The 14,576-nt window shown below is 43.1% G+C and overlaps 1 protein-coding gene across 11 annotated transcripts in view; it reads right to left on the reverse strand.

Annotated features, from left to right (window-relative positions):
- The window catches only part of LIMA1 (LIM domain and actin binding 1), a 102,687-nt gene continuing 89,738 nt past the window's right edge, over positions 1,628–14,576 (reverse strand). For 8 of the 11 annotated variants that reach the window (XM_021090879.1, XM_021090876.1, XM_021090873.1 and 5 more), the window contains 2 exons: positions 6,414–6,547; positions 1,628–3,989 (listed from right to left, as the gene is read on the reverse strand). In XM_021090879.1, the coding sequence (XP_020946538.1) occupies positions 2,981–3,989; positions 6,414–6,547 (1,143 nt within the window). In that variant the 3' untranslated portion in view covers positions 1,628–2,980. 11 annotated transcript variants of the gene reach the window in all.

The raw sequence follows: 14,576 nt of genomic DNA on the forward strand, positions 1-14,576 counted from the left end.
AAAGAATATGCTAACCTGGCACACGGAAACCAACACACAATGACCCTGTTCACTAGATCTATTCTCAGAAAATTACATTTGTATCAAATTCTCAGCCTCTTGGTTGTTAGAAAACATACCGATGGTGAAATACGTAAGGAAAGCAAATGTAGTACAGGTTTCACTTTGGCCAGGAGTGACCTGACCAGCAAACTGTCCCTGTAGTGGACATGAAGAGAGTTTCCTTAACCATCTCAGGTCCCAAGCTGGCCCCTTTTCCTGCTTCACCCACAGAATAACTCACATCATCCTTTTGTCAACATTGACACACCAAGTCCAACAAGTTGCCTTCATTCAGAGAGCTGAGAGCATACACGATAAGCACTTTTTGTTTGGGTGTAGGTTCTTTTGTTTTCTAAGAATGTTTAGTGTTATCTGGTCATTCTCTTAAGAAGAATGTCATTTTATTACATTGATTATGGAGCTAGTTCTTGTGTCTCTACTCTCCGTACCTATGTCTATTTTAGCTCTCAAAGGTCATAGAAGAGTTCTTCTAAGGGTAATCTCAGTCCCCTAGGACCTGGTATATGGTGACACACTCAATTGATACCCATAAATGCCAGCCACAGACACTCAGGCTTTTTGTGTAAAGTTAGTAGATGTTGTGAGTACCATGTGGATGGGTTAGCGCAGCAGGTAGTGAGTCACAGAGTAAAGGTAACTCAACTCAGGCCAGGACTGGATAGTTTATAAATGTCAGCAGGAACTTCTGGATTAACTGTTCAGTGGATAGGGCTTTCTAAGTGACTTCAGCCTGTGGTGGGGCCAAGAGCCGATCGTAGTACTCAGCCATCCACTTAGAAGACCAGAAAAACAATGGAACACAGAATGACCCTGAAAAATGTAATAGATGACTCAAAAAGCATTTCTATCTCCAAGGAAATCTAAATTCCCATTAAAAAAAAAAAAAACCTTAATAATTAGGGCAGTTGCCTCTGCAAGCAAGAAAATCAGATAACCAACAGTGCCTCTGCTCAGAGAAGAAAACAAGTTCATTTTCAGCAGAGGCATTCGGAAATTCCATTTAGCATTTAGGCATAATTGTAAGGTAAATTAAATGCAGAGTACAATTAACAGTAAAAAACCATGGAGTTCCGGTGTGGCTCAACTGAAGCTAATCTGACTAGCATCCATGAGGATGCAAGTTTGATCCCTGGCCTTGCTCAGTGGGTTAAGGATCCCGCATTGCTGTGGCTGTGGTGTAGGCTGGCAGCTGTAGCTCCAATTAGACCCCTAGCCTGGGGTCCACATGCCATGGGTGCGACCCTAAAAAGACAAATAAAATAAAACATGAAAAAAAAACCACCCTAGTATTTTGAATTGGTAAAACAAATGGCTTGTCTTGAATGTACACACGAATTCTCTTGCCAAGTTTCTTTCAACTTTCCAGAAGAAAAATTTTGTCTTCTAGTATGAGCTTAAGAGCAGCCCAACACCACCATCTAGTGGTGAGATGTATACATAGCACTTCTCTTCACTTGAAACCTATCAGACCCATTCACCTTTTCTACCCAAACTGCTAAAATAAAAGTAGGTCCTGAGAGACTGTAACAATGCAAGATAATAACGGAAAAGGAACATTGAAAGGTTCAAATGTAAATTAAAAGCTTTATTGAATAAAAATGTTTCAGAGGAAGCAAGACTGTAAGAAAGCAGAATATTTTACATCTCTAAAAAATATTAGAGCTAAATTTCTAAAAATGCAGTACAAAGAAAAGCCTATCACTTAAAACACCTCTCTCCCCCCCACCATACACTTTGGAATATGAATTATGTACAACAAATGTACTCAAGTTTATATTGTTCCAAAACCTTAATACTAGAAAACCATCTCCCCCCAAAAAGGCCTATAATTGGTTTAATTGCACCCTAGGAATACTGTCTGCCATAAAAATCTACATTTCAAAGCTTCTAAGTATTAAAAAAAAAAACAAAAAAACTAGTGTCCCAGGAATATCAGAAGTAGAATATAGGGTTTGGGGATCTGAGCTCAAGTTGTTTAAGGCTTTGTTTTTGTTTTTTCCTGTTATTCCTCCTTTAGACTCCTGGCTCTAATATGCAACATGGCAAATAGCAATACAAAAGATCTTATAAAAATATTGCATCTTTCAGTAAATTATGAGAAGCACAGATGCCACCAGAGAAGAAAGCAACCACTTGGGGTGTAGTCAAACCCATTGGCAAATACCATTGCTTATCTGGGACACAGTGAGTCCCTCCAAGCACCAAAGGTGCTCAGAAGGTGCTCCAAAAAGATGGTTGTGCTATATCTCAATAATCCAGTTCAGGATGTGCTTTAGAAAGCAGGATGCAATAAATTCCTCATATATATATCAGAGTAAGCAATAAATTCCCCCTATATGTCAGAGTAAGAAAATTAACCTAAATTTTTTTAAAAAAGACTAAATAGTTGATCTCTTAACAGAGGAATACTAAACAATAAATTGGTATGCATGTAAAAATATACAAACTGTGCCCTTTATGCTAAAGTGCATTCAGTCATAATGCTTAGGTCCCTAATCCCTTCTGCATGTTTCCTAATTCCTTCGTTGAATTTTCAGTGTAACAATGTACTACTAATCATTTACTGTCATATTGTCTTTGGGGAATTCAGTGGAATCTGAACCATAACGGTCCGACTATCCCCCCACCTCACCCCCCCCATTCCCACTCCCACAAGACCTTAAAGCACTTGTGTAGACCATCATTGCTAAAATAGAGGATTTAAGTAATGTTATCTCTAGCATTTAGAATTGGTTCACGTAAGCTGCAGTACAGGATTTTTTTTTGTTTTGTCTTTTGAAGCAAGCACTCTTTTCCAAAGTTACTTCCACATAAATTACAGTTCGTGCTAAGACAGCCGTTTACATGCATCACTTTGATAAAGGGCAGTGGCTCGCTAACCTCACACAAATTTAAGGCCCAGCATCGTTGCAATTTGTTATTCCTCATCTTCCTCCTCATCGTAGTACCGATTTCTCTTTATCTGTTCCTCCACGGATAGCTCTTCGACGACTTCTCCCTCCCAGAACTCCACATCCTGGGATTTCTGCTTCTGGGTAGTGAATTCTTTAGCAGAGGTGTTGTCTGCAAAGCTAGACCAATTTTTAGACTTGGGTTCTAGGGGAGACTGCTGTTGGAGGAGGTCTCTGTCACCTTCATCTAAGCTTGCACCATTTTCTATCAGATTTTCACTCCCTATCTCAAAATCCTGAACTTCCTTACTCCTCCCCGCTGCCTCCCCTCCTCTAGATTCCTTGCTTGGCCAGGTCGTTTTTCCCACACTCCCATTCTTCTCGGAGGCACTGGCCTTTTCCATCTGTTTCCTTTCTGCTGCTACATCTCCTCCGAACTCCTCACTCTGCTCTGACAGGCTCCAGCCTTTCCTCATAGGTGGGGACAAGGGTTTGGGGCTCTTGACTGAAGCGGTTCGAAATGAAGCTGCTACAGTGAATGGGCGGCTTCGCTCCTTCAGTGAGGAAGATCTTCTTAGCTTCTTCAGATCCAGATCTACATCCTCGGGAGCTTCAGGCTTGCTGACTTCATCCTCAGGAGGCCACTTCGGCTTAGAAACTTTGATGCCTTCCTCCAAAGCACTCCCTGAACTGCTAAGCTCAGTCGGGGGCGGCCAGGCGATCCTCAGCTTCTTGGTTTCAGCTGGCTTGTCTTCTTTCTCCAGCTGGGAGGAGGCCTTGGCTTCCATACTTGCAGTCAGCACACCCACCTTAGCAATGGGGGCGTCTTCTACCCCCGGGCTCTGAGGGATCTCCGCTGCATTTGGAAGCTGGGCTGGTCTCTCCAACGTCTCTTCATTTTCCAGTTTGCTTGCCCACAGATCCTTGTGTGGTCTGTGTCCAAAGCCTTCGTCATAGTTGCCTTTAGATTTAAAGAGTTGATTGAAGTGAGGCTTGCAATAGATTCTCCCATGTAAAGAAGCATATGTTCCTAGACTGTTGTTAAAAAAAAAAAAAAAAGAGCATAAAATGAACAAATCTGTATACTCTTATTTACACCAGAAGGCTGAAACCTGGCAATTCCAATATTTTCAGAAGACACGAAGTGAGAAAAATCTCTTTAAAAGCACATCAGTCACCTAGGAATCTCTTCCTTCTTTTAAACACATTTCTTTTATTATCCTTATAAAAAAAAAACATGCTAGCTTTACTTCCAGGCCTAAACCTTCACCAGATATTCTTCCACCTGGTACATGCTCCCGCTTCCTTTTTCTTTCTTTCTTTGGGCTGTGCTCGCAGCATGCAGAAGTTCCTGGGCTAGGGACAGAACCCATGCCACAGCAGTGACCCCGAGCTGATACAGTGACAACGTTGGATCTTTAACCTGCTGCATGCTCACTTTTCAAATGATTTCACTCACTCCCTTCTGTCAAAACTGTTAAAAAAATTTACTTCTTCCAGGAAGTCTTCCTTAGGGAATCCCACCTAGCTCTGATCAATCTTGTATTTCCTAAGTATTTATAACCTATAATTACTTTTGGAGTTCTCATCGTGGCTCAGCGGTAATGAACCTGACTAGCATCCATGAGGATGAGGATTTGATCCCTGGCCTCGCTCAGTGGGTTAAGGATCCAGCGTTACCGTGAGCTGTGGTGTTGGTTGCAGACTTGGCTTGGATCTGGCGTTGCTGGGGCTGTGGTGTAGGCCGGCAGCTATAGCTCCAATTCGACCCCTAGCCTGGGAGCCTCCATGTGGTGCAGGTAGAGCCCTAAAAAGACCAAAAAAACAAAACAAAAACAAAAACAAACTATAATTACTTTTATTTGTTTTATGGCTGCACCTGCAGCATATGGAAGTTCCTGGGCCAGGCAGGGACTGAATCTGAGCTGCAACTGCAACCAATGTCTCAGCTTTACCTATGCTGGATCCTTTGACCCACTGCCCAGGGCCAGGGATTGAATTCACACCTCTTCAATGACCTGAGCCATTGCATTCTGATTTTTTTTTTTTTTTCCTTTTTAGAGCTGAACCTTCAGCGTATGGAAGTTCCCGGGCTAGGGGTCAAATCAGAGCTGTAGCTGCCGGCCTATGCCACAGCAACACCAGATCCGAGCCACATCTGCAACCTGTGCCACACCTCACAGCAACCCCTGATCCTTTAATCCACTGAGCGAGGCCAGGGATCAAACATGCATCCTCATGGATAGAAGTCAGGTTTACAACCACTGAACCACAATGGGAACTGCACTGCAGTCCGATTCTTAGTCCACTGCACCACAGCAGGAACTCCTATCATTACTTTTAATAATATTCCTTTGTTAAAAGTTGAATCTTTTCCCTCCTAGTTTCCCATTTGTGTTACAATTGAAAAGGATGTTTTTATAGGAGTTGGAAGGAAGGATGTTTTCATGTTTTCACAGGAATGTGTATAATGCTCTACAAATGGATGCTGATGACTGAATAAAGGAAAGCTATGGTTAACAGGAGAACAGAGAACAGTAACCAGTCGGTGTATCCCAATGTCGGTGCTGGACAAGTTGGTAGGACATCTGGTATCTCTTGCAGGGTAACAACCTTTAAAGGAGAGTATAAAAGCAACAGCATTTCCACAGAGCAAATATAACAATTCAAACATTTATAAAATGTGCTCTGGAGAAAAAAATTACAGTGGGCACAAAAAGAACCATTGAGTGGAAGTTACAGAGGCACATTTTGGCTCAGCGCTAACTGCTGGAACAGGCTGCTGTGGGGTATCAACCCCCGAAGAAGTGCCACACGGATGCCAGAACATCTTTCAACAGTGTGCTGGAAAGGATGCTTGCTCTGGAAGGAGGGCTGGAGGAAGGGACATCGGTTACTTCACTTCCTCCTCTAAGAGTCTGTGATTAAAATGAGTTCATATGGAATATTTCCCGTTTGCCACATGTATATCCATACTTTGACTTACTTGGAAGGAAATGATACATAGTCATTTTTTCAGAAATAAAATGAGGCAATATACAGAAAAAAATATATGCTCTTCAGGCTCTGTTATTGCTCTTTAACCATTTATACGGTGCTGAGGATCATTTAAAGGGCTTCGAGAAAGTATCCTCTTGAGATTTCTGAACTTGATGATTCTATGATACCAAGGCCAAACATTCTACTGAATTAGGTCACAGGGGGGTTTACCTGTAACCAACACTATTTAAGCTTCAGTCCTCATATATAAATTAACATGTCAATGTACCGGAAGTTCCAAACACCACTATCATTTGATATAAAATGCTTGTCACTCAATGGTACTTTCTCCTTTTTTCAAAGGCTTTCCACAGCACACCCTCTTAGCACCACAGATTTTAGTACCAGCGTTCTAAAAGCCAAAGACTCCCTCCAGAGGCCCATCCATACAGAGGGACAGCTTATTTTGGTCTGGCTCACCTGAGTTTGTTGTTGCAATAGGAACAACGGAAGCAGCTGATGTGAAACACCTGCTGGTTGGCCAAGAGACGCTCCATCGGGTAGACTGTTTTCTGACATTCCACGCAGGTCTCTCTGGCAGGTGCCTGAAACTTCTAGGAAAAGGAAGAGGACAACTTTAGCTGGTATAGGCAGCGATGCGTGAGGACTCTGCTAGCAGAGATGGACCCTTGGATTTCCTAGCTATCTAGGGGCTCCCTTACCTGGTCTGACAATTCTCAGAGGAACACTAAGCCTGCTCCAATCCTATCAGTTGACCCTTGAAAGCCAAAAGGCTCCTGATGTCCTTACCCAGTTTGTCTGGCTGCCCTAAGTGTAGCAGCCACTAAGGAAGGGTGGAACTGGGCTGGGCTGCAGAGAAAGGCTTAGACAAACCACCGCGCACACACATGTACACACAAAATGACTCCACAGACAGGAAATTAGGAGAAAAGGTCAGCACACACAGAAGAAAGAAATCTGATTGTTTAAGTGCCAGATAAAAGCAGGATAGACTGTTTAAAGAACAGATTCTGAAGGGGATACATTTCAAGGAGAGAAAGGGCATTTGGCTTTGGGAATTAGGAAAAGACACTTTGATAAAGTATCTCTTAGTTCCCATGCTTATAATCTTGACTTGCTCCATCCAATATTTTTAAATAAATCAAAACGGACAGATCAATGGAACATTTGAGAAGAGACACAAACTCTTGCATTGACTCCAAAAGAAAACATGTCCCAAGAAAGCTATAGGTTCTGTAGTCTTTAAAAAAAAAAAAAATCAATGGAGAATAAAACTAACGTAATGAGGGTGGGAAGTCATAATAGGGAATTTATGAACTGTTTGTAAAGTATGGAATAGGAGCGGGGTGAGCACAGCTGTTGCAGATAAACTCAATCCTAAACCACACAAAGTAGTTTGCCTTCTAGCGCTGACGGAAGCAGAATTCCAAAGCCAAACATTTTTACACAATGAGAAATGGTTACAAAACCACTAGGGATGAGAGGAAGAAGTCCCTAGTGTATGCAATCTGTGACGAGTCCCAAGAGAAACACCTCAGCCAGTAAATGCAGGGCAGCTTAGTTAAGGTGGCCAGGAAGCTCTCTGAGGTCCCTTGGTGGCCTCTTGGCCACCATGACCAGTGTGGTGGTAAGTAATACAAATTAGTCCTAAGGCCCAGGGCTTAAATGGTTAAGATAAGGCTCAAGGAAAACAGGTTATGGGCAAGATAAAATTTTGATTAAAAAATCCAAAAACAGACTCACAAAAAATTCAGACAGCTGGTTCACGTGCCCCACGATTCACTAAGAGGTAAAGCAGAAAACGGGAATAGTTTTCCAAGTAGATTCAGACAGGAAATGAGAGTAGAAATGGGCATAAAATGGAAGTAAAGGGGAAAGATCTATACAAGAGAGTTTAATAAAAATTAGGGGGGAGTTTCCACTGTAGCACAGTGGGTTAAGAATCTGCAGCAGCTTGGGTTGCTGAAGAGGCACAGGTTCCATCCCCAGCCCAGTGCAGTGGGTTCAAGCATCTGCCATAGGTAAAACTGCAGTTCAGGTCACAGCTGTGGCTTGGATTCAATCCCTGGCCCCAGAATTTTCATATGTTGTGGGTGTGGCCATAAAAAAGAAAAAAGAAAATTAGTGGTAAACTACCAAATAGCACCAAAGGAATGAAGGAGGAGGGCTAAGTGTTAACAGCAGCCACTCCCTTTCTAGGGTTAGAGGCAAAAAGGAAAACTTAAAGAATCAGAGACCACAGCCACAACCTCGTTGACCAACCATAAGGGAGGAATTTAAATATGATTAAATGGCATTGAACTGAATGCTGCTGGAAGATAATTAGGGCATTATTTGGAGCTCAGAACAGTTTTTTCTTCTTTTTTAAAAATTTATTGAAGATTTACAATGTTGTGATAGTTTCTGGTGTAGAGCAATGATTCAGATGTATATATATTTTTTCATGTTCTTTCCCATTATGGTTTATTACAGGATAGTGAATATACTCCCCTGTGCTATACAGTAGAACCTCACAGAACTGTTTTTTCTTATATGGACACTTAACAAGATAGGACCTAAGTGGAGATGTCCTTGAGTCATTTAATTAGGTTTCTCTAAAAGGACCAGGTCCTTGTCTAGCAAGCAGGAAATACATTAAAATGCAGAATAAAATTTGGGTGTAATAGTACAATTGAAGCCATTGGAGAGCGCCTGTACAAATCACAATTCACACAATGTAAAAGTAATAGGCCAATTGTATTTACTTATCAGACTGAAAATCTTTTTCAGCTGCACGATGAATGCTGTATTTTCAACACTTAAGAGCCTAAGTGTTCATTCTGGTCAGTAAAGACAGAGCAGGAGACAGAAATTTCCCTGACAGTAGAGATAATGGCTATTATTCTGCTGAAGGGGAGTGGAGGCCTGCAGAGCCCGCCTCCATCTCACACACACACACACACACACACACACACACACACACACACACACACACGCGAAGAACACACAGTGGGAGGGGGTGCAGCTCAGTGAATAGAAAGGAAAACCTGAGAGAAAGCTGCAAGTTGAGCTCACATTAGGAGGAAAGTGGCAGGAGCAGAAATTAGGTACCAGGAGCAGGAAGCAGAAGCTGGAAGAGACAAACAGGAACCTTTAATGAATACACAGCATTTGGTGTGTCCTGGAGTACTGGACTGCAGCTGAGCTGAAACTCAGTTACAGCCTCAGACCCAAAAATAAGACCACGTTTTCTTTCTTTTCCAAGTCACTCGTCCAATCGTGACCACATCAGCCTCTGTCATATCCACCTGAGGCTGGATCAGAGTACCGGCTCAAAAGAGTGTCTTATGAGCCTCCACCCACCCAAGGAGTGTCTCTTTAAACAATACTGCAGTGTTTTACTGCCTCCCACACCTGACCCATGGCTCTCTCTTGAATGGAGCCTTCACCCACACAATGGAAAAGTCATGCCTCTCCTTAACATCAAATTAATAGACGGCCAGCTCCGCTATCTGGTAACCACAAGCTTCTAACTAGCCAGATCTACTAGAGTCCCATGATTCCGATTCCTTTTGTACATAAATCCTTTTCAATATTATTTAAGGTTTATGTGGCAGCTGCCCCAGGGCCCTCACAGCATCATAAAGACAAGAGGACCCCGACATGGTAATATGCCAAGTCAGAGTGCCTGCGGCTGTGCGTCCTTTATTTCCTCTGTCCTGGGCTCTCAGCCACTTTTCTCTAATTGCCCCCATGTCTATTCAGACAACAGGAAGCATAGTCAGTGCCCAAAAATCTCTACCATTATGGCAGGACTGGCATACATCCTGCCCATGCCTTCATGGCATGCTCAAACTTGGCACAGTGACATTAAAAACCCTGCCAATATTAGAACGCTAGGCATTTTTTATCTTTACAATATTTTTTTCAGTTAGTAAGATGTTTTTCATCTCCCTTCCCTCACCCTTTTTCACAGGTAGAAACTAAAGTGCCAGGGTGTTAGGCGCCTTATCAAAGCTTGCACAGTCAATAACAGAATTAAAATGAAAACTCAGAATTCCCAGCTCACACACCAATAGAGTATTTTCTAAACTGTCCTGGAATAAATTTCCATAAATGAAGGAAACTCTTTGGGGAAGAGAGCAGATGCTAACCCAAATGAAAATAATTTCACCACAGCACTTTGAACAAATGACAGTCTTCATTTGGTTTCAAATGAAAATACTTAGATAATATCTTTGGGATATTTGGGAATGAATGAGGTAATATATAAATTATTGATGTTCCTAAAAACGGTCATGTCTTTCCCATCTGAGCGATCTTACAGGCCTTTTTGTTCATCAGCATCTACTTAAAGGTTTTTTCCAATAATTTTTTATGACTTCATCTACATTCTCTCGCTCTCTTGCCTTACGTGTAATTTTTAGTCTAATGAAGGCTCCAGTGGGCTATATGTCTGTGTGTGGGAGGGGGCGGGCAGCAGCTGGCAATAAGTGGCGAAGCTAAGTAGCTTTTAGACAGAGTGAAATCAGAAGAAAATTCTGTACTGATGTCAGGCCTCCATTCCTCAGAGCACGATAAAAGGCCTTTTGTTTCCTCTTTCCAATTTATGTAAAATATCTAAGTAATTAAACTGAAATTCTTCATCATATAGTAAAGGGTTGGGCTGGCTCTGTATAGGCTTAACCCTTCCCCTAGCTTTCTGTGAAACTCTTCATGAAGCAAAACCTTTCTACATGTTATTATTTAAAAAAAATTTTTTTTGTCTTTTTGCTATTTCTTTGGGCCGCTCCCGCAGCATATGGAGGTTCCCAGGCTAGGGGTCGAATCGGAGCTGGAGCCACCAGCCTACGCCAGAGCCACAGCAACACGGGATCCGAGCCGCGTCTGCGACCTACACCACAGCTCACGGCAACGCCGGATCGTCAACCCACTGAGCAAGGGCAGGGACCGAACCCGCAACCTCATGGTTCCTAGTCGGATTCGTTAACCACTGAGCCACGACGGGAACTCCATACATGTTTTTAAAATAAAATTTTGTTTTTTTCTTAATTTGTATTTTTGGCCACACCCACAACATGTGGAAGTTCCGGGGCCGGGGATCGAACCCTCGCCATAGCAGTGACAATGCCGGATCCTTAACCTGCTGAGCCACCCAGGGAATTCCCGAAACTCTTCAGGAAGGCATTTTGGGGCTGGAGTGCCCTATATGGACAGGAAGAGTTAGTCCTCTGAAAAAGCCGTGATGACGTAGGTGGTGAGCCAAGATTCCAGATGCCCTTCTAGCAGAATGTGGATAGATTAGCAAAACAGCATAAAACCTCCTACCCTGTCCATAGAGGGACAGGGCATATCTTCTCCTGCAGGCTGTCAGGTTTTTCCTCCACACACATCAGCAGGGTCAGCCTGGGAACCTGGCACGGGGCTATCCTAGACCAGGAGGTGTTCCCAGGGCCGGACACGTGTCCTCCTTTATCCTCCCACCAGCAGTGTTTAGGGAATAACTTTTTTCAAAGGGAGGACATAAAGCTTAAGAGACCTCTGGGTCTCTTGAATTGAAAGGTTCCGATACTTCTCAACAGAATCTCCTGAGCTCCAGACCAATTACACTTTTTTTTTTTTTTTTTTTTTTTGTCTTTTTGCGATTTCTTGGGCTGCTCCTGCCTCATATGGAGGTTCCCAGGCTAGGGGTCGAATCGCAGCTATAGCCGCTGGCCTACGCCAGAGCCACAGCAACGCGGGATCCGAGCCGCGTCTGCAACCTACACCACAGCTCATGGCAACGCCGGATCGTTAACCCACTGAGCAAGGGCAGGGATCGAACCTGCAACCTCATGGTTCCTAGTCGGATTCGTTAACCACTGCGCCACCACGGGAACTCCCAGTACACCTTTTTTGAAGAAGGAACCTGCAACTTGAACTTCATTCATGCCAAGTCGCGTCAATGGATTTGGCCAGTGTCCAAAACAGACAAAATCCTTATTTTTAAAGACCAGTATCATTTGTGGCTTTGTTTTTTTCTTTTACTTTATTAAGCTAAAATTGGAAATGAATTGAGTCGTTACCTTAGATGTCCTATTTTCAATAACAGACAGGCACTAAGGAACACTTTTTCCAGGATGTGTGGGACCCAGAAATCTATTCTGAGTGAACACATTTATTCTTAGCTGTATGTAATTTCCCAACGTGAAGAAACAACTTCTGTCGCGTGGTCTAGAGCCACAAGATCAGTTATGCCGGCAGGTCCTATAAACACTAAAATATCTATACACTTGCCTGCAAAATGTAAAGGGCAAATCCAAGGAAGAGAAAATAAACGGCCCTTAAATAAAAGGGATGTGATTGAGTACCACGTTGGTTCTGTACACCATAAACACTTGAGCTCTGGACCACCGGCAAACATAGGCAGTCAGGCTAGTTTAGTCCAGTCTTTGTACAATGTTCAAAACCCGAGCTGTATGTCTGGTGCAAGTAGGCTTGTCGGTGTTCTATTGCTGAGAGATCAGAGCCAAAGAGGCAGGCATGAGTCCGGGGCAGGTACAGAGGGAGCTTTATCTCCATCTCCTCTCCCTGGTGTGCCAGGAAGACCTCAGTGAGATGCAGTCCTTCGCACACTGCTCATCAGCTTAGACCCAGGATGGACCAGGAGGTCTGGTCTAGCAGTTGAGGGAGGGGAGCAAGACTGGTTTGAGAATTCAAATATACCTGAGAATGGATTTTTTTTTTTTTTTTTTTTTTTAGGGCTGCCCCTGTGGCATGTGGCAGTTCCCAGGCTAGGGGTCGAATTGGAGCTGTACTCCTGGCCTACGCCACAGCCACAGCAACGCAGGATCCCAGCCTTATCTGTGACTTATGCCACAGCTTGTGGCAACACTGGATCTTTAACCCACTGAGCGAGGCCAGGGATCGAACCTACACACTCATGGATACTAGTTGGCTTCTTAACCCAATGAGCCACAACAGGAACTCCAAGAATGGATTTTAGTCCTTAGATTAGCCACAGAATTCCCTAGTCCCTCACACAGACTCCATGGCCAAGTCAACTTTCCTAGTTGTTCTTGGTCCAGAACCACAACCCAAAGACTCCCATCTGAGCAGGGTTGCTGTTGGAAAAGAAATTAACCCCGTGGCATTTGCTACTTTGTTGGCCTCCAGATTTTGGGAAAAGAAAGTGCTGATGATAGCATGAGTGGACCTTCAAGGCCAGGAGAGGGCCATGCTGAAGACATGTGCAGATTCCACTGCACAGCTCAATTCTTCCTCCCTAATTTACTTACTTTCTCTTGCCACTTTCTTCACTTTTTCTTCCTTTTTGATAAATCTTACTCTCCTCATACATCTCTGTTTCTTTTAAAATTTTCATATTTACCTCCTTTCCCCCTCACTCATCCCTTTTTAAATCTAACCTTTAAATTCTTTCTTTCTTTTTTTTTTTTTTTTTTTTTTTTGTCTTTTTGTCTTTTAAGGCCACACCTGCAGCATATGGAGTTTCCAGGCTAGGGGTCCAATCGGAGCTGTAGCCGCCAGCCTATGCCACAGCCACAGCAACACCAGATCCGAGTCACGTCTGCGACCTACACCACAGCAATGCCAGATCCGCAACCCACTGAGTGAGGCCAGGGATCAAACCCTCGTCCTCACAGATGCTGGTTGGGTTCGTTAACCACTGAGCCATGATGGGAACTCCTTTTTTTCTTTCTTTCTTTCTTTTTTTTTTTTTCTTTGCTGTGCCCACTGCGTGTGGAAGTTCCCAGGCTAAGGATCAAATCCATGCCATGGCAGCAACCTGAGCCACAGGGGTGACAATGCCAGATCCTTAGCCCACTGCACCACAAGGGAATTCCATCTACCCTTTAAATCCTGGATTCCCCCTTTTCCTCCATTTGTTCCCAAACCTCATCTATGTCCTTGTCTCTTCATCCTTTCTGGGCACTAGAACTTTCATCAAGGAACAATCATGCCCAGAGTTGAGAGAGAGAAACATGGCAGATGTGTGCATGAGTTTGAGGCAGTACAAACCACCCCAAAACTAATTCTACCTACTGAGTTTCTCTCAAATGTTAAAACTTTTGAAACAAAACCTGCTACTTAAGAAAGCACCAGAGGAGGAAAACACTAAAGAAGTGTGGATATGTTTGGTTATTTTATTTTATTTTATTTTATTTTATTTTATTTTATTTTATTGGTTTTTAGGGCCGCACTCTCAGCATATGGAGGTTCTCACGCTAGGGGTCAAATTGGAGCCACAGCCATAGCAATGCAGGATTGGAGCCGTGTCTGTGACCTACACCACAGCTCATGGCAATGCCGGATCCTTAAATCCACTGATCAATGCCAGGGATCAAACCCGCAACCTCATGGCTACTAGTCGGACTCGTTTCTGCTGAGCCACAACAGGAACGCCTGGATATGTCTGGTTATTAATGGAAGTGGGTAAATCAGCACTGCATTAGCAAAGCATTCAATTAAAACAAGTCAAGTAATCAGGCTAAAAGAGATGTTGGATTTTTTTAACCTTTTTTTTTTTTTAATGGGAATATACATTGTTCATAGAAAGGTAAAAGTCCACTTTTAAAAATTAGTGAATAAAAAGAGACTATAGATTGAGTAGCCTAGTCAAATTTTCCTAAGGTATAAACATTT

This window comes from Sus scrofa, chromosome 5 (assembly GCF_000003025.6).
Source record: "Sus scrofa isolate TJ Tabasco breed Duroc chromosome 5, Sscrofa11.1, whole genome shotgun sequence".
In the NCBI taxonomy this organism is placed as follows: Eukaryota; Metazoa; Chordata; class Mammalia; order Artiodactyla; family Suidae; genus Sus; species Sus scrofa.